The sequence below is a fragment of the Gavia stellata genome, chromosome 4 (genome assembly GCF_030936135.1).
Source record: "Gavia stellata isolate bGavSte3 chromosome 4, bGavSte3.hap2, whole genome shotgun sequence".
NCBI lineage: Eukaryota > Metazoa > Chordata > Aves > Gaviiformes > Gaviidae > Gavia > Gavia stellata.
Window position 1 is genome coordinate 68,761,101 of NC_082597.1, and position 20,802 is coordinate 68,781,902.

The 20,802-nt window shown below is 37.6% G+C and overlaps 1 protein-coding gene across 3 annotated transcripts in view; it reads left to right on the forward strand.

Moving 5' to 3' along the window:
* Window positions 1-20,802, forward strand: part of ERC1 (ELKS/RAB6-interacting/CAST family member 1) — a 291,590-nt gene that overhangs the window by 257,832 nt on the left and 12,956 nt on the right. For 2 of the 3 annotated variants that reach the window (XM_059816571.1, XM_059816572.1), the window contains one exon: window positions 5,444-5,545. In XM_059816571.1, the coding sequence (XP_059672554.1) occupies window positions 5,444-5,545 (102 nt within the window). Of the gene's footprint in view, window positions 1-5,443; window positions 5,546-7,126; window positions 7,154-20,802 lie in introns of those variants that run through there. The other variant, XM_059816573.1, reaches the window with a different exon arrangement.

Consider the following 20,802-nt stretch of genomic DNA (forward strand, 5'->3'; position numbering starts at 1 on the left):
CTGAAAGTCTTTGCAAGAACATAATACTGAATTTGGCTCACGAATTAGAAAAAAAAATCACCTGAGTTTCTCCATTATATTTCTATGTTGTTAGTGGTGAAAGGTTTCTAAACTGCTCCATTTGTATGTGTGTGCTTCCAGTGAAACATTCACCTCAAATTGAAATGGGATGACTCCTTTAACTCACTGACACAGTCTCCACCACGTATACATTTATCACAAGTACAGTCATTATATTAATGTTTACTTAGTTTGGGGCTTTTTAAACTCTACATTAAAGGATTAATAAAGCTTGTTTAGACTGGTTAGCAAAGCCAGAAATTACCCTACTCAAATATTTTACAAAAAATGAGAAAGTAGTCACTGAGTCATGGTTTCCGCTGTGTTGCATGGTGGAGAAACAGATTTGATGTGAACTCTCTGAGTAAGTTACTGCAATGTGAGTATGAAGCAGAGTAGATCAATATAATGAATGCACAAATTATGAGCTAGTATCTGCTGTTTATTAGAGGTCTTGTCTAGAGATACAGAAATGTGCTGTTCCTACAAATAAAATTTGGTTTCAAAAACTTGCCAGGGTAATAGTTAGCAGAAGACTAGCCATCCTGCAGAAATGCTTAAGAAAGGTATGTATTCTCATTATAACATACAACTTAGTGCAAGCTTTCAGATAAAAACATTCTCTAAAATATATTATAAACAATGTCTGTAGTTAAATCTGTGAGTTTCAAATTTATATGTGGAATTCCACTACAAAGAGCTTGTCAGACCTAGGCAGGTTTCCTCTAGCTTTTACCAGCTGTGTTCCAGAACATGTCTCTGACTTTCCCTTACACTTTGTGGGTCAGCATCAGTTCTGTTTTTTCACAAGTAATAATTTAACTGTGATAAAATCTATTAATTTGGTCTTTAGGGTGGAGGTGCACAAACAAGCTACCAGTGTAGTCTGCAGTGAACATAAAATAACTTCCTCTTCGGAACCTCCAGGTGAGACTGTGCTTTGAAGCAGTACATCCATGAAGGAGGAACTTAGTGATTCTTAAACAAAATTCACCATGGCTACAGCTTTGGCAGCTAAAATATTATACAAGTTCTGTTTGGAATGAAAGTTTTGAGGTGTTGGCTGCAGTAGAAATAGTCTACTCCATGGTAATGTCCTTGTTTACGCAAACATTTAGTGATTATAAAATACAGGCAGAAGTAAACTTTGTGATAACCAGAAAAAGCATGGTGACAATATAGTGGAACCCCTGCAGGACCATGAAACAACAAAAGAAAAGAGAGCATGTTTAAAAGAGGTGCTGATGCTGACCATTCACATTTATGATTAAAACAAGTTTATCTCATATTTTCTCCTGATGCTTTTTTTCTTTTAATATAACTGCCTGCTGTAGCAAGGGATAGGGCAGAGGCCAGGGTTAAATAATGACAAGAAGCAAGAAGGGCATTAAGAATAAGTGTATCAGAGAGGCAAAAGGACAATTGCAGAAGTTCTGGGGTAAAAAAAAAGGGAGGGTGGGCAAGATCTGATAGTACTAGAGTATAGTCTAATATATAACCGAAGGAAGTTGGGGTTTTTTTAGATACAATACCCTTGTAAATGTTACACTTTAGAACTGTGTTTCACAGACTGTGCTCTGCAGACCTCCTGTGGCAAGTTCACAGTCATTCCTGGCTTTCAGTTAGGAGCTTGAGAGTGTGCAATGGCTCTTCAGTAATTTTGAGGACTGACACTAGTCTAAAGGGTTTGGGATTGTTCTTTTCCATGGTGATTATTGGGAGACTAAAGAGCGTTGTCAAGGGCTTTGACAAGGTGTGGGGTTTTTTGGGGGGTTGTGCGATTGGAGGGCAAGTAATAAGGTTAGGAAATCTATTCTGTCAAAAAAAAAAAAAAGAAACCTTCTGGAAAAAAATCAAGAAGCCTATTGAGTTGTGGAGTTTTGTCATGTTTTTTTCGTTCTAGCGTTTTATTGGCACATGTAGAAGGCTTGTAAGAAGGCACCTGTAATGGCGCATGATATTTTTTAAGCAAAATTTGGATCCGACATCCGGTTCTTATCATCACTAGTTCTGCTTACAAGCACTAGAGGTTTTAGACAAAAGCACTCCTGACACAACCGATTTGTCTGCCCTGCTCATTTATTTTCTCACAGGACCCAGTGGTTAAACCACTTTGTTGTTCATACTTTTTACAGTGATGTAGAAATGTTTGCCCTAGGATCTGAGCCATAACCTCATAAGGTGGGAGCAGATTGTATAATAGCACCATGACAAAGCAGTTCAGGACTGCAGGATGTTGGAGTGGTTCCCCACAGTAAAGTAAACAGTTTGTTTTTAAATCATTGCAACAACCATATGCTCTAGAAATTTCCGTCCTTTTGAACATTTTTTTCTGGAGAGGAGCAATAGGAGAGAAACTGAGTTCATGTATTTCCAGTTATTTTAAAAATTTGCAGTTAGAATTTCACCAGTTAGTATTCCAGTCCTAAGCAGGACTAGGAGGGAAGCTTTTCTTCCTTCTCTTGATTTTTGCCTAATTCTAATGATATAAGTGTAAATTAATTCCTGTAGTGAAATCACAATACTGATTTCGGTGTTTTCTTGCCAAGACTTGTATATCACAAACATGCACTCTTAGATTAACAGCAGAAGCAGTGGAAAGTCAGGTTGGACTAAAGGGAGAACACAGAAAACGTCTTTCTAGATTAACTGATTCTATATGATTGTCATCATTGGGATGCTGCAGAGATTGTTCTGGGTTAAAATGTTCAAATGGCTGTAATGGAACTAAGCAGCTAAATCATATTTAGCAACTAGGAGGAATTTTGGAACTTAGCTCCCTCTTCTTTTGAAAACTCCAGCCTTGATAGCTATAACATTATCTGAACATGAAAAGCCCAAATAATAATTGCAGCATGCTTTAGATTGGAGTGGCCTCTGTGTCCAACCACCTGCTGAGAGCATCTCTAACTAGAGCAGCTTGCTTAAGGCCATGTCCAGTTGCATTTTCAGTACCTGCAAGGATGAAGATGCCACAGCCTCTTGGCAGCCTGTTCTGGTGTTTGATCAGCCTCATTATGAAATGAATTTTTTTGATCTCTAATGAGACTTTCCTGTGTTCCAATTTACATCCCCCACCTCTTGTCCCGTCCCCTCCAGGAAGAGCGTGGCTTCATCTTCTCTATTTCCTCCTATCAAGTAATTAAAGAAGTCTCTTCTTTTTCAGGCTAAACCAGCCTAATTCTCTCAACCTCTTCTCATAGCTCCTGCCAAGTGTTAATAGTAGGTTATTCTACTTGAAGTTAAGTGACAGAAGTACGCAACCTCTTCAATTCCACTTCAGAATTTTCTGTGAGAGATACTGTGCTTTAAATGTTTAGATCTTTATATTCTTCTCTTCCCGTATTAGCGCTAACATGGTTTTTTTCATGCAATATCATAAAACATGCTGCCTCTCTCTGGAAGAGCTGCTTTTTCTCTCAGAAAAGTTAATGTGCTGTACTAACATTCTGCTAAACTTCTGCTTTTTAATAGATTTTTTATACATACACGCTGAAAGTAATTTAAGAAGTTCTTATTTATTATCAAAACCAAAAATCTGCAAATAAATGTGAAATAATTTAAAATCAGTAGCTCTCATTGCAAAGAAGAAATTGTTAAAGAGTCAACCTTAAATATAATAAAATACTAAATATGGAGAAAGCACCTCTACAATAAACTGGTTGTTTAAGTATTAATGTAGCATGTTTCAAGTAGTAATTTATAAATGATGAGTCAGACTTGGGCTTCAAAACTTGTTTGACAAAACAGAGCAAGCAATATAAAGATTTTGTATGATTACATTGCTTATTGCTTAAGCTTAATTTACCATTAGCTTTTGTTAAATTAATCCAAAATAAAATCAAATCCAGATTCAAACCCTGGACCCTCTCTATAATGATCTGAGTACAGTCAAGTAGAATCTGCATTCTCTAGCCTCGAGATGCTCATTAAAATTAGATTTTTCAGTGAGAAACCATGCGGTTATGAAGGGATTGAATCAACAGCTGGCATTTTTACAAAGACCTTTGAGCTTTCATTTAAAACATTTAATTTTAGTGCATCTCTGATGATTTAATATGTCTAGCTGTGCATAATTTACTGTGTATCATATTTAACATAGATCTGGCTAGCCTTTTTATTTTTTTGGAGTACAAGGATTTCACAAAGCTCAAAATGGGACTTTGTCTACCTTATGAGCTGGGAGGAGAAATGCCGTCGCTCCATTTTGGGTCTGCTCCAGGTGTGTGTGCCCAATGACCGTGGCACCCAGATAACTTGAAGTGAAGCAGCTGACATAGGGACGGCAGCTCACTTTGCAAGACCCTAGACCCAGCTCTTTCGTGGTCCCCTCTAGGCTACTCGTAGAGTGTCATTGCTGCCTGAATGGTCTTTGTAAGCCCTGCTGGGGAGGTGGGACATTTTGCCCAGGTGGATTTCTTTCCTTGTTTATATGTGCATGTTTGCAGGTGCTCGGGGACCTCATTTCAGGGTAGTATGTTAAAAGGGCTTTATCTCACTAACACTGTCCTTTACAGACAGAGTGATGTAGTCTATTTTAATGTTCATTGCAATTGCTTACCTGAAATGGTAATGTTACGGTAAGGTATTCCATTTATTCTTACGCAATTTATTTCATATTTTGTGTTTTTAGAAATTACAGATCCTCTGGATCTTGAAGTTTCCTGAGAAGTTGAATAAAAGCTAAGAACAAGCTAAGAAACTTGTTTCATGTTTTGTTAATTCTTTGCTTGACTGTATGCAGTTTGTAATTTTATACAGCTTTATTATGTCACCTTTTCTTCCCAAAGACTTATTTATTAACTTTTTCATTTCCTCACAGGAAGGCTTTTCTATAATTCATATTTTTCTGACCAGTCTCAGAATTTTCCTACTCTTTGGTATATCAGTTGAAAACTGATTTGCATAATGGCACTGGATGGACTCCTTAAGTAATAAGCTATGTTCAGCATTCCCATTTTCAACTTGTTTACTCTTTTTTTTTAACTGTTTGGGGTTTTTTTTTTACTGACTTAGGCACATCTAACATGTTTTCATTGAATTGTTCTCCAAATTGGTGTTTGAACCTTAATCCCAAGGTTCTATAAGAAAAAATTAGTTTCTTTGTACACACATGTACAGCACAAGGTTTAGTAGGTACAAGTCAGATGAGCCACTTAATTGCAAAAATAACTTAGCCTCAAAGTGAAGTGGTTGGAACGTGTCTCAGTTTTTACCAATGCTCTATAGTAATACCTAGTAATGTTTTATGTATATTATGTCTTATTTTTTTCCATGTATGGATTTTGGACATAAAAGATCGCATAAACACCCTATTCCCTTTAGTCCCAATGATCACATTAGAAGGTAGACTGAGTTTCTTCTTTTTTTTTTTTTGGAACAGACTCAGAACCGTATGAAGCTGATGGCTGACAACTATGAGGATGACCACCTCAAATCCTCATCCCATTCCAACCAAACCAACCACAAGCCCTCCCCCGACCAGGTAATGTGTCTCTCTTTTTTGCTTTTAAAGTAATTTTTACTATGGGGGCTGATTATTTTGAGTCGTATGTAATTTTCCCTGACATGCTTGCAATACCTTGGAACAAAAATAGCATTCCAGAGTGCAGTTACAAACTAGAAATGGATGTTGCTGTTGTGTCGCCTTCCTTGAAAACTCCTGAAATGCGAACAAACAGTTCCCAAGCTGTTATTAAGTGGGTGGAGAAGAGGTGGCAGACAAAGAAAGAAACATTATTCCCTTAAAATGCAAGGCTGGAGTCCCGCCTGGCGTATTCAGACTTTAGTAACTCAGGTTTACTGCTTGAGTGTGTGGAGTGTCCAGGACTGTTTCTTGTCTTCAGTAGCAGGAAATCATGCTCCAGGATCAGCTTTCTGATCTATGGATTGCATACAAGCAGTTCCCTTCATTTCCCATGAGGAAATCCCAGCCTCTGTGCCAAATGAGCACAGACTGCTCCCTCACAAACTCAATGGGCCGTGAACTGAAGGAAAATCAATTTACCATCTCCAAGGCAGTGAGGAGCCTCCTGTGTCATTTACAAAGCACAGCCATGTGCTTGATAACTATCAGAGAGATTACCTATCCCTTGGGTAGCACAGAAAATGCCAACATAATTGCATATCCCATGTTGTAATCTCATCCATTCCAGTTTAATTAAAATATTAACGATCATTAATCACTGCCTTGACAAAGTGAAGGAATGTTTGGCACTCCTCTTTGCCCTCTGGCTCATCTAGAAATTGTTGAGATTTGAAGGAAGGCATCTCAATCTAGACCTTTAAGCACCAACCCAGTGATATGCAGAAATTATGAGTAAGGTGCAAGAGGAAAATGGCAAAAAACAATTACATACTCACCTTGCAAAAAGGTGATCTTTAAAAATCTCTTTTCATGTCTGTATCAGAAGACAATAAGGGGTATATACAAAGGAATGAACAGAAAAATTCTCATTTTCAAAACAAGTTCCTTTTGCATCTTGTTTCAATACCCTCCTCCAGATGATAAATAAAAAACTGTAAATTGCCTGACTCGAATTTTCTGCAATGTTTTTGAAAAATTTTGGTCTTACCTTCTTTGGGAGAGTGCAGTTGTTAATACTGCAAATTAAATGGCTTTGCTAATCTTAATTTGGAGGAAATGTTAGAATATCTTTTGTTTCTACACTGCAAATCTATAGAGAAATGAAGCCATTTCCAGAATGTAACTGTAGTACATGCTTGCAAATGAATGCAGCATAGCATTCACGGATGAAATGAAAAGATAAAATGTAAAGAAAAGATAAAATTTAAACTTTTAAGGAAATTCTTATCAAGACCTTGCAGGGGAGGGTGATAGGGAGGGAGGGTCTGAATGCACTTTCCCTTTGCATAAAAAGCTGACAAAGCCTACAAGAGAGCAAAGAAAGCTGTACCTCAAGGTGGCTCAGAATATTGCATAAGGAATTAAACACTTTGTACTGCTATTTGTACTTACATACGTGCTTTAAATACTAACCAACTCTTTATTTCATTCCCATGCTGCTCTGGGGCTTTTCTCCCATTGCCACCTCTACACCACTAGGATGAGGAGGAGGGTATTTGGGCATAACCAGTCAGATGCTCTTAGTTCAGCCATTTTGTTCAGAACGGTGAGAATTGACTTCTCTTGCCAATAGTAAAGTTTCTGACGGTCACTCCCACATCTCGCTCCTGTGTGCTTTGTGAAACCCAGTTGTGCTCCTTCCCCCTTGCTTGCGTAGTCTCTGCATGAGGGTGTTTCTTGTGTGTTTATGTGTAGTTTGTGATTCTCTTCTAATCATCATGTCATTGTTTCACGATGTTGTGGGGAGAACTTTCTAGGGCATGTAATTGAGTTTCTATGCAAAGCAAACTCTTAATGCGTACAAGAGAACAGGAAATGTCTCTCATATCATTTATCACTGACTTCATGGAGGAAATGTTTTTGGTCAGATTCTTTTTCAAAGCAGTTTGCACTGTAGCCAAATCTATGTATGCTTTTTCGATTCTGGTTAGTAAAGAATTTGCTCAGAGATAATATTCCTCCTGAAGGAGATGTTGAGATCTGCTGCCAAGATTGCTGCCATGCATGCTGACCTAACTAGTCACAGATATTTATCAGCTTGGAATAGATGATTCTTGATCTGGACTAGGCAAATAAATTTTCCATTAATTTGAAGGCAAAGAGGAACATCCCCTTAACCTTCCCCTCCCCCTTCCATCTCCCTTCTTCTCTCAAAACAATGGAGGAGAGATTGGTAGCTATTTCTCATTTAAAGTACATTTTGTTTCTCTATGTCTGCGTCCACAATTTTCTCTTTTCTGCTGTCAAATTATCTCCACAACAACCCCCATTTCCAGAAGAGAAGGCAGTACACAGGACAGAGCCCTTCTCCTCACGCCTGTTCCCTAGCGAAGAAGAAAGCATCCTTTACTGACCAGGAGCCTTCATATAGAGCTACAAAAGTCAAATATCGATTATTAGGCTACAGTACATAGGATTCATTTATGCCTTGTAGTATCAGTTTTAAAGCAGAATAAATTTATTTTAAGTAAAGTATGTTAAAGGATTGAGATGCCATGACAATATTTTAAAAATTTATATGAAACTTCTTTTTTCTTCACTTATCCTTTTAAGAGAAAATATTTCACATGAGTTTCTTTGCATTTTTTCTCAGAATTTGATTTTTTCATATCAATTTTTTGAAAGAAAACTTCTGAAAATGTCTGTGGAAATTTTGGACCCTTGAATTTATGAAAATTATTACTTTATAATAGATTTGTAAAACATTCAAGAAAGAATAAAGCTACTTTCTCATCTCTTCGCACTAGCTCAATTAACTGCAGACTTACATGTCTGTCTGACTGTATAGATCAGATCCCTCTTTTCAAGTCAACCATCTGAAAAATTTAATCCAACTGTGGCAGTGTCAAACTTGAATTTCATGCCTTGGAGTTTGAACTGAGAAAATCTCTTCACTGGAAAAAATGATAAAGTGAATGATTAATTTACACTTGCTGTTGATTTCACATTCTTTTTGAATCACCGCTCTTGCAATGGTTGTCTGTTAGTATATGATGTTAAAAGTTTTAGAGAAAATGCTTGTAAAGATCTGCTGAAGCACAGCAATTAAACAGGAAAGATCAGGTAAGTAAATGATGAAAAGGAAGAAGACGCTCACTTATGAAGGTAGGAATAATTCTGATTTTCATTCTAGAGCAAACATGGAGGTTGTGTAGAAAACACTGATGGAAAGATCTTTCTCTTTTCCTCTCCTATCTGCTGATACTTTTATGAATGCAACTGTGCTAAGAATATGGTTTCTCTTAGTTTACTGAATTAATGGATGGTTCACATTAAATACAGCATATCTCTCCATTTTGTACTTGAGGCATTTTCCTCAGGAAAGTGTGTTACAGAATATCCTAGTCAAAATAATGAGGCAGCCGGCATCGTTGCTTTACATGCATCTCATCTGAGAAACATGTCAGCCTCAAGATTGTCTTGCATACATCAACAGGGAAAGTATAAAAGTGATTGATGCCTCCCAAGCCAGTTATTCCCATCAAAGTACATGTTTTTACCATGATATTCCATGTGTATTCAAAAAAAGTCCTTATTCTCTTTGTAAAAGCAAAGACGTTGTAAGTCACAGAGTCCCTAACCTGCATATGTTAAATTAAATGTATGTATACAATGATAAAAAAGTGACTAATAGCATAGGACTTGGCAATAACTTTGGTTTTTAAAGTTCCTTTAGGTCTGAGGATGTAATTAATCACCTCTGGTCAATACTGAAGATAAAATGGGGACCATCAAAATATGTACAATAGTGAACTACATTATTTTATTTTTATGTTTTGGGGTTTAAGGCTTTTCCCTTCCAGCATTCTGGAATTGACTGAATTTGATATTTAATTATGCCAGTTCTGTACATGACAGCATTATCAGATATAGCTCCCCTGAAATGGAGCACTGTTTCTAAACATATGCGCCCTTCCTGTAGTTTCAGAGGATGGTAGTTTACATTTCAGTTTACAGTTCAATGTAAACCATCTTTCATCCTGAAATAGTCTTTTCTAGCCTTTTTCACTAGGCTCGTTTCCTTGTTGTCTGAATTTCTTATGACTCCTTTTATTCCACAGATGGAGCTCTATCCTTCTCTATATCTAAGCGTATTCCAATGTGTCTTCTTATGAGGATACCCCTTTGTCTTTCTCAAATGCTAAAATGGTCTGGCCAATGGCTTATTAGTTATTATTCACTTTTATCAAAAATAATACGAATTTACACTTTATGATATCTAAAGGATATGTGTGTATGTGCTTGTATCTTCTTGTAAATATGTACCATGTATGTGCTATATGGGGGAAAGAAGAACCAAAGCTTCCATACATAAAGTTCCAAAGCTGCTCCATTAATCTAGTTTTTTTGTGAAGCACAGCCGTGCTACCTATGATGTGAGAAAGTGTGGGTGTGGTTCAGAAATCTGCTTGTGTCACCTCTGCCCATCAGGAATGAGGAGGTCTGCTTTTGTTGAATGGGTGTAGTGGGCATAGGAACACAAAAAACTGTTGGAGGAGTGAAAGATAATCAAATTAAAGGACACAGATAAAAGCGAGGACAGCGTCAAAGTGCTAAGGGCAAGAACAGAGGAAGAGTAAAACTGAAACTCTGAGAACTGAGACATTTATCCTGGTATGTAATTTATATCTACTGTGTGTGCATTTTTAAGTGTGCATGCTGTTGTAGAGCATTTTTCTTCCCATTTTCCATGGCTCTGGTTTGCAGTAGGAGTTGGAGCCTAGTAGATGCTGTCACTAGACAAGCTTTTTGAACTCATTCTGTGGAAGCATTTTCTATTAATGGTTGCCAACAAATCCTGAAGTCATGGATATGCCTGCTAAGGAGCAAAACATTTGATTTTGCTGTGCTTGAATTCCAGCAACAAAATCTGAAAATTAATTTTATGCTTATTAGAGTAACAGTAGAATGGTCAAGGAGCTAGCATTGAATTGGAGTGCATAAAAATGGGGATCTTTCAAGATGATGAAAATATTAGCAAGTTCCTATTACCGTAAAAATATTGCAAGACAAAAAGTCTCTTATTCGTGACATTTTTCTTTAATACTCGAGTTTGACAAATTTTAACACAGAAGCAGTAAGTATTGTGAGTTCACTGCTGAAAACACTAGCATCTCTTAAGATTTCAGAGGTGATGTCTGTGGTGGAAAGAGGGGGTAAGCCATAACAGGAAAATCTTTGAATCATTTTTAAGAACTGAAAAACAGTCAACTCAAGTAAATTTCATAGACTCCATATACTCCAGTATAAATTATAATTTGCAACATCACCAGATTACAAGTATGCATTATGTACAAAGGGCTACATTTTTAATGTTGTAATTTGACTTTGCCAAGAGTTTTTCTGTAGACAAGAGTCATCTAAACGGAAGAACTGAAATAGAGGGAAAGTCATCAATATGAAGAATGTTTAATTAATTCAGTCTGAATTTTTTAACTCTAGTTTTTAATCAAGAGCTCATAATATTCTAAAGGACATCTTTAATGAATATATTGTTTGTGAAAACAGACTCCTTCTAAACAGCCATTTGTAATTATTAAAGGGTAATGGAGCTTGGATGACATTTCTGTATTCCATTTATTAGGACAAAGGTATTAAAAGTATTAAAGTAAGAATGATAGAAACAGCTAAGTCTCACAGAGAAGTTGATACTAGTAGACATAAGCAAAAACCAGCTCAATGCTCAAGGTTGTAAGCCATTTATTTCTAACTTGTGTCTGCAGAGCAATTTTGTCTCACTCCTAGGAATGTCCAGAATGAGCATTCACAACTTCCTTTTTGTTTATTTTGGAGGGGGTGTTTATTTATTTCCATCTTACAGCTAAAAGGAAATGCACAACGAGTGGACACCTAGAGGAAAGCAGCAGAAGTAGATGACAGGCAACAGGTCGTAGTCTGAAGAACTGTGATTAATATGTGGTAGAGTAAGAGGTATGGAAATAATGGCATTGAGTGAGATAGGGCAGGACATCTTGGGACTTAATTTAACCTTTGCCACAGTTGTCAAACCCCGTGAACTTTTTATTGAGATCACTACAGAACTAAAAGTGTCTATACTTTGGGAAGTTTGAGAAGAATATTTATTTTTTCTGCATTATTTGGTGCTTGGATTAATATACTGATTTCTTTTAGCAAAGTAAATATCTTATGATGAGTTCCATTTTCAGATGATTTCACAGGCATTCCTTCACTGCATAAATGTGATCTTTCTCAACACAAGACACATTTTATGCTTGCAGCAGCACGTAGAGGGCTGCTCGTCCTACTGTCACGTTTCTTTTAGGTTCTCAGTATTGTCACTTATTACACTGTGACCTCATAAGCCTTTCAAATAAATTTATTTTCAGTATGGTCTTTTTAATTATTAGATCGTGCAGAATGGTCAAAAACATCAAGCTTTTGTGCCTGACTCGTATTACAATGTAATTTACTGGACACAGCACTAGTCCACGATTCAGAAGATAAATTCTTTCCTGGCATCATCTCCAACCACTCACTTGTTCTCCTTCTCCCTGTCTCAAATTCTCTAATTGTAAAATGAGCTGAAGTTTTTGTAAAGTGGAAGTTCTGGTTGGGAAAAGTGCTATATAAGTGCTAGGTAATGTTATTACACAATATTCTAAAATAGTGTTTTTACAGTGATATGATGATGATTCTTATACCTCATTTTGAATTTGTTCCCAAAATTATGTTAGTTTTGCATTTGACTCAATTTATTAATACTTCTTATTTTTCTTTCCAAGATCCTATTCCTTCCCAAAAAAGGGAAAATAACCCATATGTTAAACATTTCAAGGACCTGCCATTCCAGCATGCTGAACAAAGCTCTTTAGACCGCTGCCTTTTCTTCTTCGTTGTCATCTTTTGTCCTCTGGAGGATCATTTCTTCCCCTCTCTAAAAATCTACAAACTAATTGTGTAGTGTATAATAATCTGTTATAATATGTCTTACAGTTCTTCATTCATATGGGTAAAAACACTGCGAAAGAATGTGTCTTACGCTTGCCTTAGAGACATACCTGTGCAAAATTTGAAGGCAGCTACGTGCAATAATCTTACTTTACTTAAACATTATCACTTGGCCTGACTGAGAGATAAGATGCCAGATTTGTTTTGTCATACTGGTGACAGCCAGGGCTTCTCACTCCCTCTTTCGAGACAGGCAACCCTTTAGCAAGAACCCTGATGTGATGCACTCAAATAAGGTGATGTAACTAATTCATCATTATGAGGGCAGCACTTTGAATATAGTTGTCCCAGTTAATCACAGGACCTGCCTTCCATCCTTGCTTTTCTGGAGCCTTGCTTATGTGGGCATCATCATTAATTATGAAACTGAAAGACTCCTGTGCCGTCAAGCTCAGGCAATGAGGCACAAACAGTTCATGGAGGGACAATTACTGCTCTGAGGAAGTACAATTCAAAATCCTGATTTAGCTATCATACAAGTATCTATTCTTTTCAAGCCTTTTCAAGCTTTGCCTTTCTTCAGAGAATAACCTTTTCTCCTTCGGCTGTAATAACTCTGAATAATGGAAAGCCTTTTGTAGTGATCTTCTCACTTTAGTGTAAGTAACAATCCTGTTATGGTGGAGTGAACAACTTCAGTAATGCTGATATCAAACCTAATGTTTTGGTTTATGATTAATCTTCTACAATTCCAATTTGGAAACTGCGCCTTTCCACCTTCTCTCTTATTCTATGCCCATGCTGGCATGTAATCTTTTACCCAGTAAGTAGAGTACTGTTAGACTAGGATGGGCCAACCTAGAGGAAAATGCTGTCCTTAAAATGATGTCAACTTCTGCTCCTGGTCCTTTCCCTGTTTCTGGGAACAGTTCTTTTGCTAGCTTGGTTTTTTTAAAAAACTCTACTATTTTGCTATCTTAATAACTATTTTACGTTTGAAGCTTATGTTCTCTGTCCAGGAATGTTATAGCTGCAAGCACAAAAGAGCTGAGCTTGATACACTGTTCATCATCTTTCTGATCCCAGAATGATAAGACTAAGATTTCCAGATGGAATTTTGTAATCTGCATCTCTGGGATGAATTAAGCACTCACAACGGAGGTGTAACTGGATTGTATCACTGTCTTCCTATTATTCTTACAGATCAAAGAAGAACACAAGTAGATACTTATATTCTAAAACATTCAAAACAGATGGCTGGTTTCTTTCTGTAGATATTTTCGCTTTTCAGCAAAACAATTGCAAAAAGACCATCATTCATTTCTACTAAATGAGATTATTCTAGGTCTGTGTCTTATTTTCTTTTTTGATTTGCAGCCGAATGTGATCTTCTGCTAGTGGCTTAGTCTTTGTAGCAAGTAGGAATTCTGTACTCAAACATTGTTGTTTCTGGCCACTTCCAGGAGAGTCGTCGCTTACAACTTGTGTGATAGTCTGTACTATCTCCCAGTTACTCTTCCATTTAGGTTTCTTATAGCACTCGTCCACACACCAGAATGCAACAATGCAGGGCCAGCAGCTTCTGCAAACTATGAATACACTGTTGGTGACCTAAAGCATAGTGGAGCTGAGCTGATAAGGGCATGTAGCCAATCTAGAAGCTATATTTTCCTGGCTGGTAAAGTTCATAATTACTGATGGAGATGCCAGGATTTACAGTTCCAGCTCATAGTAGCCTCACCACAGGCAATCCAACTACATCTGTTTGTTTAATGTAACATATAGATAAGAACTACTATATATATCTGTATAAGTAGGTACATTTATTAATGGGATTTTGCATTTGAATATAGAGCAAACAACTCTAAAAAGAATTCCTAAAGATGGATAAACCAGGCGTTTGGTGACTTCATGTGGCTTTGCTTTGAAAGTGTCATGTAGCAGGTAGAGAGCTGGAAGAGCAGAATGAAGACCCAGTGTTACAGAGAGGAGACAAAGATTCATATCACCTGCGGGCAGGGAGGTTATAGTTCATCTGAACAGGAAAAGCACTGATTGTGTTCTCTGGTAGACTGCTGAAGAAATACCTTCTGTTTTCCATTAGCAATGTTACGGACAGCAGGGAAGCAGAAGAATGCAGTCACTGATACATAAGCATTCCCATGGACACACTCTCCCGGTGTATGTGCTGCAATGTTCTGCTTTCAAACAAAAGCATGTTAGCCACTGTTTCCTTTTATCCCTTTTAACAGGAAGAAGCAATAGACAAAATACAGTACAGCAAGGAATGTGTGTGCTTTCTTGTTCACTGTTATATAGATAACAAGTGCTAGAAAGCTTGAATGGATTCAAAATATAAGCATGTTGTTCTTACTTATTCTCAAGCTGCTGTGTTTTTGTAGAGGAGGAATCAGCGTAAAATCTAACAGATTCTATGAAATCAAAACTTACTTAATTACACCTACAAAAATTTGATCAGGAGGATGCTATTTAAATCCATAGCATCATTTGCAAGCCGCAGACAGTGGGAATACTTCTTTTTTTCTTGATGATATTATTATTGTCAGTATCGTAAGTCTGCATACCCAGTTTCACAGTTTTCTAGAATTTAATTTATTATTCAAAATTTTAACCTGATAACTAACACAACTTACAGGAACAAAATTCTCGAATGAAGGAGATTTTAATATATTGAAGTGGAAGATTTTAGGTTCTCTGCAGGTTTCACCCTACTTTGCCCATCCTGTTTTGCTCCACAACTAAGCTGCTGGGTTGCTGGATTCCCAGGAAGTTTTGAAGACAGAAGAAAACTTAGACAAATAAAAACAGCATTTGAATTCGTATGTTCTGATCTCATCTTGCAATTAAGCCACAGATTTCTCTCCTGCCTCAGCTAGGAAAGAGGCATATGGACTGTTACAGAAGAAAGAGATGCAATGTGTGCACAGTGCAATTAGTTATATTTAGGAGTGAGGGTTTGAGCGAATGCTCTTGCTTTTGAAAGTAAGGGATTGACGAAACAGGTAAAATTCAAACGGTATGTAGACACTCCCTTCAGCTGTGCTGAGGTACCTCGTTCCTGAATGTTCATATTCCCCAATGGTCAAGTTACAAGCTTCTCACAGTCGTGCCAGTTTGTTTCACTTCTGATCTACAGTAGTCCCTGCTATTACACACGTGGTTCCCCACAAGCTTTAGCTCCACAGCCCATGTAAGCAAAAGTTGCCAGTGTCATGAAAAAGTACTTCTGGATTTGTTATGTAGAAAAATATTTTTGAACTACTTGCTCATTTTCAGTGCTTTAGGAATCCTACCAACCCACTGCAATTCTTTGTTTCACCTACACTGCAGGGAAAATATTTTATTTAAACAGAGGGAACTAATGACAAAACTACTTTCCCTCTTTTGTGTTTTCTCTGTTCTTTTCTTCTGGTCTGGATTTTTCCCAAGATGAAGAGAGTGAACTCTGGAAATCATTAATCCATGGGATTTGTTCATGGTGTATAAAAATTTCAAAAAGAATTTGCTATATAAAAGTTATTTCCTAATTGATTCTGTCAGAAATGAACTGAGTAAGACAGCTCTGTCAAAATAGCCGCTTTCAGCTCCTCACACGTGTTGTGTTGTTTTGTATTGTTTTGTTTTATGAAGAGAAAATGATGAAGGTTAGATTTAAATCCATTTTTGTCTTTAAAACAAGTCTAAAGAAAACTGATCCTGTCCCTGAGCTTTTGTCTTGTGGTCTTCTGAAGAAACCAAGTATCTCTGTGTAGCAGTGAACTGAGCTGAACTGAACTGAGGTCAGGCAGTGTCTTTTTGAGAACTTTCTTCTGTTTCCATTTAAAATAATGAAGGGAAGACATCAGTGATAAATTGTTCTGAATTTGGGAAAGCATTGCACTTTCTGAGCCAAATTCATGCCTCATAAAACTCCAATGCATTCAATGGTTACAAGATGATTGTAGTTGAACACTTGCATTTGTTGCCAAACAAACACAAATGGTCTGAGCAAGAAGGCGTAATTCAATTTGCCATGCAAATACTTCCAGACTGTATCATTTGGTATCTTAGTCTATTTCCATATCTCCCAATATAAGATATTTTGCTACATAGGCAAAATTTTCTTGTCTGGTAATATCTATAATAAAACCCAGATACAGGGAGGCATCGGAGGACACACTATGGATCCACTCCATCTTTTGTTAGATTTGTCAGGTCCTCTTTGGAATAAATTTCTTTTTAAGAAACATATATATTTACCCAGACTTTGAGCCCATCTTATCTTGTGTAATGGTAGTTTGGTAACTAGGTTTTGTTGGGTAGCATAGTTGCATCTGTATGTAACAAAGTTTGAAAGTAATTTCCCACGCTCACATGAAAAATGTGATTGCTGGGGCTGCCTCCATTTAACTTGTTTTCAAAGCATATTTGTTATGTCCCATCTGAAGTTTTGAGGGGGTCTTTACTGACGTTTTGGGGTTTTGGTTGGGTTTTTTTTCAGAATTCCTTATTTTTTTTGTGCCTTTGCAGGATCAACAAAGAACACTCAAGGTCCATAGACCAGGCTAGCAAGCTAGACCATTTCTCAAATTAGTTAATTCCTTGGAAACTTTCAGATTCCTTCCATCTACACTTCTTTCTAACACTTTTCATCCAAGAACAGTGAAATTTTGACCTCATGTTATTTACTTTGACCCCCAGATTACTTGTCAATTTTATTTTATTTTCTTCTTGATGTAGCTGTTCTTCCAGGGATTTTTCTCAAATATTTGAAGATTAATGGGTAAGTTGAGAAAAATCTACTGAATTATTTGATTGCAAAATGAAAACCACTTGTCTGCATTACTCTGCCTTTTAGTGTTCTGTAGTGAATACATGCAGCATATGGGCAAGCAGGGTAGTCAAGCTAATAGGGGAGAATGACAGCAGTCATGCCAGTGCCCAGTGTATGTATGGCACTTTGTATTGGAATTGATGTGTCAAGAAGATGCTATTTTCTCCTTTTTTTTTGCTTGCCCAGAGAAATCATAGGCATGTATCTGTAAGAAAAAGATTACTGCTGTTGATCCACGATCAACATGCATGTTGATGCATGATTCCGATGAGTAAGGCAAGCTGTATAAGGAGATAATTTTTACAAGATCAACTGATGTAGCTGGAAAAACAGACAAGCTTTTAGGGGTGCATGAAGACTTTCTTCAAAATGGGAGCTGCAGATTTATCACTAAGTAGAAATTTAGAAGGTATTCTCTGAAATTAACTAAGTAAAATTAATCACTTGGTTCTGCAAAAGAAAAGCGATTGCTTCCTTCAGAGAAGAAGGGAATGTTAGCAGGGAGAAAGGTGACTAGGTCATTAGCCCTTCTGCCTGGAGAACCCATAATTTAAAGCTGGTGGTTGTGGTGAATAAGTCCTATTACACATTGATTAAAACCATACTTTACACCGCAGACATCTATGGATAGTCAATATTGCATTTGTCTCAGTTCAACACTGTTGCATTTATACCACCCACTTGCTGGTTTTCTTTTTAATATAACCACCTACGTGTTTTTGCATATTTACATTAGACACTGCTCAGACAAACTTTTAGACACCACAGTCTCCTTATGGGAGGTGTATTCATCTTTCACAGTAAAAGTGACCAAACATTTAGATAGGTCTCTCCAACCACGTTCAGTTACAAGTACCTTTTCTTATCTATGCATCATATATATATGTATTTAAATGCAACTCTTACCATAAAAAAACTTAAATACAATTACTCCTACTTCAGCTGACCATTGTACAGCAACAGCAGGACTACCACTGAAGAAGCAGTATTAATTTCATTCTAAAGCATGTTTTTGCCCCAGTGACTTGCAAAACTACAATTAGATTCACATTTGTCATGCTCAAAGATAAAAAAAAAATCTGCGAAATCTCAAAAAACCTGAATGTGTAGTTTCCGAGTTGAATTTGTTCTGGAATGTGTTCCCAAATGTCTTTATCAGTTGGTAGGGATGGTTTGGGTTTGTATCAGAGATTCGTCAGGCATTTCATGTTTCTACTTCAGCGTTGTAATGATTGCCTTTTTTAGTGAAACACATTGTCAAACTCAGCTGGCCATTAACAATAGTCTGAACTTGAGGGTACATTAAGCAGACTTCATTCCATGCATTGATGAGGATGACCTAAACCTATCAGGGCAATTAATGAAGATTGGCGGCTTTAGAAGATATTCCTGGGTTTGGTCTGTTTACCCGTTGTTTTCCTAGAAAGCTCTACAGCTCTGGGCTGATCATGAGAACATGATGTGGTTTATGAATCCAGCACTGCCCTGCCTTTCCACTTAGCTTACTCTTACACCCTCTTGAGATATGGCAGTGGCAGCTCTGCTGTGTGGGAAGCACAGTGCCTCTTGCTAAGTGGCTAGTTCAAATTAGATATGGCAGGAACGCAGATATAAGGGCATTTCCGAGTTGACTGGCAGGGTTTAATGGATCCCAAGTGAGAGGAATGATTGCTCTGCGAACAGCTTTGGGAGGGCTGCTGGTTAAGAACTTTCACACGCCTCATTTGGCTTGCTTCCAGCCCAAGGTAAAGGGGGAAGGATACAGGAGGAATGTGCTTCAAAAGGGGACTTGTCCCTGAGCAATCAGATTCAACTGTTGTATGAAAATCTTCCATCATTACTTGCTAGATAGCTCTGCTTTCTCTTTATCAGAGAGGGTTTCTATTCACAAAGAGCAGCCAGGAAGGTTGGCAAGTCAGATTTTTTTCAGTCTGAAATCTGCATATCTGATGGATATTCAATAGACTGCGGTATCTGAAAAAGAATACAAGGCAGCTCCTACATTGATTGGACGGCTAGTTATTAGACATTGACTACTTAATTTTCACATTTTTATAAAAGAGTATTTTTTTAAGATGTGATATTCCATCACTCCACCCTCTGTAGGCAAACCAAATAGTAAGAAAGATAAGAAAGACATCAGTTAAATTAGACAAATGACTTTTTTTTCACCTGCACAGGCAGTACACTTTCAGATCATAATGTAGGTAATCCAGATTATAAGAAATTGGGGTAAATAGTGCAAATTCAGCAAACAACCAAAGCTGATGGATGTAATTGGCTAAATACAGTTGTGCTTGGTGATGGAAGTGAAATGTAACTGCGTTGATGCTACTAAAATATCCCTTCCTATTGCCCTGTGTACAGGAGAGCAGAGTATTCTGCCCTGCTGCAGTTTGCAGTCTTGATACATCAAACCATATTCTTATATGTGTACATATCTGTAAACAGATGTTGCCACAAGGCTGCACATAGCAGTAGCGTTTTTAATAAAGCATGTGAGCTCACTCTCTCTGCAGGTTTCTTGTCTGTCTCCTCTACCACGGCTGCCGTGTCGCTGTGGCTTTTCGTAGCTGCTGCCGCCTCGATGTTCGGATGTAGGCTGCTGAGCGCAGCTACGCTCTGCAGGATGCAGAGCCTGACATTAGCTAGCTGCTTAGCCATGGCTCTTAGATCCTCTCACTCTACAGAAATTAATCCATGTAGAAGAGTGTTAGAAGCAAAATAAGTGAGCCCTGACAGCCTTATTAAAAGGGGTCGAAGCCAGAGTCTTTGTTCAAAGTAGTGCCAGCACCCTGTTCCTGTTGACTCAGAGATTATCTCACTCATTATTCATTAGCAGGGTCAGAGGTGTCCTATTGAAGAGATATCCCCGGCCTGCTAACAAACGGCAGGTGCAGCCCCTGCCTGGGAACACGAAGACAAGTTGCCAGTATCATGGCAAGGCTTTCCAGCGCTCCTAGCTGGTGCACATCAGTGCATGTACCTTCAGCACCTCATTTTACAGTGTGAAGGTGCAGAGCCCGATTCTTCCTTGATTTTTTCATCAGCGATATACCTTAAGAGTTTTGCATTACTGCAGTTTTGAATGCATGCCCACGAACACCTAGAACAATATGAAACAGTATTCTTGTGGGAGGGCATAGTGAGGGATTCCCGATCTGTATTTATGCACTTGACCTCTATATTTTTGTAAAACAAATGAAAAACGGCTCTTCAAATACTTTTTATGGGAACTGAATGACTCCAGTTTGGATTGCAATGAGGAACAAGGATTAGATTCAGATTAGGTAAAGTATAATGAAATAAAATAATACTTATTAAAGTCCTTTGATTTTAGGTTTTTGGTCTATTGTATAGAATCTGGCTTGCATAATAAAGGAAAGTAATTGCCTTTTCAAAACTATAGAAA